Source organism: Anarrhichthys ocellatus, unplaced genomic scaffold, assembly GCF_004355925.1.
Source record: "Anarrhichthys ocellatus isolate YVR2014 unplaced genomic scaffold, GSC_Weel_1.0 scaffold5544, whole genome shotgun sequence".
Lineage (NCBI taxonomy): Eukaryota > Metazoa > Chordata > Actinopteri > Perciformes > Anarhichadidae > Anarrhichthys > Anarrhichthys ocellatus.
Genome location: NW_022285518.1, coordinates 1 through 3,424, shown reverse-complemented (window position 1 = coordinate 3,424; position 3,424 = coordinate 1). Strand labels below are relative to the sequence as shown.

Genomic DNA, 3,424 nt, shown 5'->3' with positions numbered 1-3,424 from the left:
GACAGAACAAACTAGTTCCCTTTTAATTGTGTTTCGCTTTCCCTGAGAACCGTTTTCACAACGACGGAAACCAAAAGTCTGGAAAAATGAAACGAGTTCAGCCACAGATCAGCTTTAAATATTAATGAGGCCGAAGAGTTAAAAAGAAAAGTCACAAAACAAGTGAGGGGGGGGGGGTCTGGAGACCTAATTACTCAAGAGAGCCGCCATTTTGGCTCCTCGGTGTCGTTCAGCTCTGCAGGAAGCGGCAGAGACATAAAAACACACCCCTTCAAAATAAAAGCCCTGCACGCACCACAGTGAGGTCTGAGTCATCCAGAGTGCAGAGGGGGATTGTGGGATACTTTGGCTGGAATCCATGATTGCTTGCAGCGGGAACGAAGGGATGAATTCATGATTCTGACATTATTTTATATATTCATGATCATTATGTAAATATTCAGCCTCTCCGTGCTCAGTATGTAGATGAGCTTAAAGCTCGTTACATCACTACGGCTCTGAATGTTAATATTTGGAGATGTAACGAGGAGAATATTTGGCGTTTCTTCTTCCCCTTCTTCCAGCATGTTTTTATTTCACATCTTTAAGGCCACAGTTTGAAGCAAACAAAAAAATAAATCAAGTCCTTTCTAAAGAAAAAATTAAAATAAATCACAGCGGGTTGATGGACTGGACCCCTGCGGTGCCTCCACCTTTAACCACCACCACCACCACCACCACCACCACCGAGACCCCGTGTTGCATAGATAGAGTATAGGTGGAGCCTTTCACACGTGTTGTCACAGTGTTGTTTTGGGGGCAAATACAACAAAAATACTTGTTGTTTTCTGCCCGTCAGAAGTCTCGAGGTGTCTCTGCAGGTCATCGCCACGGAATATTAAAAAAGAAAGCTGAGGTCATAAAGTCTCCCACCGTCAGTGCTAATTGGGCCCTTGTCAGGGTCAGAGGTCACAGTGCAACACGTCCTCAGAGCTCCTCCTTCTTCTTCACCACCTTCTCCTGGTCTCGACCTCGCAGGCTGCGCATGAACCCGATGAAGCCGGCCTCCTGAGGAGAGACGGACCTTCAGGAACCTCAACAGCACTTTCTCTTTCTAGAAATATCGTGACGCGTTCATGTAGGAACTATTTTCTTTCTACCGAACTACATCCGCCAATCGCATCACCGCGCAGAAGGAAGCGTGCATCTGGATCGCTGGCTCACCTAGCACCTCAGAGCTAACGTTACAGCTAACGGCTAATGTTTACGTCTCATGATGTCATGAGACTCTCGTCCATGAGTAGAGGCCACACACTGGTTTCAAGAAGTGGACGTTTTGAAGCCGCAAGTTCGGCATTTTGGCCGTCGCCATCTTGGCTTTTTTGCAACCATTAAACAGGAAGTGACCATATTTGGACTGAGGAGGAGTGACGTAGAGACGCCGTATACGTAATACGAGGATAGAAACCTGGTAGATGCACACTTCCTTCTACGGGATGATACTGGTAACGAACTGTTGATTTCATTTTGATTAAACTTAGAGTTACGAGGCAGAGATTGGTTTTTAATTGAGCAACAAAGCTCTGCTTTACTCATATTAACCCAGCTTTGCTAAACTCTGATAAGAACTACTCTTAGATTAAATGAATCCTTGTTGGTGCAAACCACCATTTTACTGGCTGACACCTGCAACAAAGAGCCAACAATTATATGAAAGTGACAAGATAATCTTTTGCAACATCAAACATTAAAGGCAGTTGTACATGAAAGATGTTGCTACACACTATGGAGCCTTTCAGAACCCTTAACAACTAAAGACTGACATCTTACGTTTAAAGACTGTTGTCCAGATTCACTATTAAATGTGTGATGTAATTAAGTCTCCTGAGGCTCAGTCGGGAGGTGAAAGCCTGACAGCAGGACAACGTCGACTGACTCTCCATCACCCTGGACATGTTTGATGGACACATTGGCATTTTAATGAAGTCTCCGGGGAGTTCCTGGCTTAAGCAGAGAGCTTATGTCTGCTTTTTACTTTCTTTATCACCCACAAAGGAAAGAAATGTGCTCATGTGCTCAGTGTGTTGAGCACTTACCTCTCGATCTCCGTTGTATTTCTCCACGAACTTGCCGTAGTTGTAGTGGACGAACGTCGGGTATCCCTCCACTCCTTCCTGCTTACAGAGCTCGTGGTTCTGTGCTCTCGTACAGTCCACGGCGGCGTACACAATCTGAGGGAACACCAGACAATCTATTGAGAGTGATGCTGTACGAATGTGACGCAACACGGAGTCGTCCAGGTGTTGGACATGCTGCTCATCAGGTGAGGTTAAAGGCATAGAAGTGTTGTTGGATGAGGTGCTTCTCCATATAGACATAAATATTTATATGAAGGTAAAGAGGTGAAAACATTCTAAATATAGCGTTCACTTTAACTGATATATTCTTTTAGGAGTCTAACATACGTCCACAGCAGAACATCTACTGTAGTGACACACTGAGGAGAAGAAGCCCATGTGAAATCAACCCTTTCATTGTTACACCGTTAGCATATTAGCATACTTTGTAGCATGAACAGTATTTGGATTAAAACTCATATAAAGTCCTCTTTTATCTTCGTTTGAGGAGAAGCTGAGAAGATAAAATCTGTGATAATAAAAACCATGATTCAGTTTAATGTCGGTCGTCATTTACTCTGCTGGATATTAAACCTGAGATCTGAAACAGCTTTCGCCTCCAACAACCTTCTGAAAGCAGCTTCATTAAATCACTTGGCTCGTGTTTTATAGTATTTCCCCATTTTATTGTTCTGTAACAATGATATTAATTCACAACCGGCATGTTTTGGTTCAATTAGTTATTGTTACTGAACTCACTATATTTCGAGAACAAATAAACTTTATTATAACCGTAAATAAACACAAAAAAGGACTCCACTACTTTACATTTATCAACTGTAACATTTACATGCATTCAGAGCAGTTTGTCTCCAGCTCACAAAGATGCATCGATGCTCGCCTGAACCACTTGGAGTTGGTGGTGTGGAGAGGAACAAACAGAAAGCCCATAATAATCACTCCTACATAAAAACAACAAGGGAGATTTATGTTCCGAGGCTGTCGCATCGATTAGTGACGAGTCGCCCCAACGAGTCCCTCTGGACGGCTGGAACGTCTCTCGGGGCTGCTGAGCGCCAAATAAATCGCTTCCCGTCTGAACGTGGAAATGACAGATCTGCTGCAGGAGGAAAACACATCCAACACTTCTCTGCTCAAAACCTCTCGTCCTCATTAAGAATACAAGTGTTTGGGTTTTCTCCCCGATGCAAACACTCAAATGTTGAGAATCTGCATTAGCAGCATCGTGATGGTAGATGAGTGGACCGTTGTGGCAACCTGCGGTTCTTTAAAGTTCTTTAAAGCTTCGTGTGTTAAAGCTGCATTCT

General features: G+C 43.6%; 1 protein-coding gene across 1 annotated transcript; it reads right to left on the bottom strand.

The window, feature by feature from the left end:
• Positions 1-6: 6 nt before the first annotated feature.
• On the bottom strand, positions 7-3,398 carry LOC116379925 (protein disulfide-isomerase A5-like). The gene is made up of 2 exons (XM_031841884.1): positions 2,076-3,398; positions 7-1,047 (listed from the first exon to the last, which is right to left on the bottom strand). Exons 1-2 carry the CDS (start codon positions 2,355-2,357, stop codon positions 967-969), a joined length of 363 nt encoding a protein of 120 aa, XP_031697744.1. The 5' UTR covers positions 2,358-3,398; the 3' UTR covers positions 7-966.
• Between the last annotated feature and the right edge of the window lie 26 nt (positions 3,399-3,424).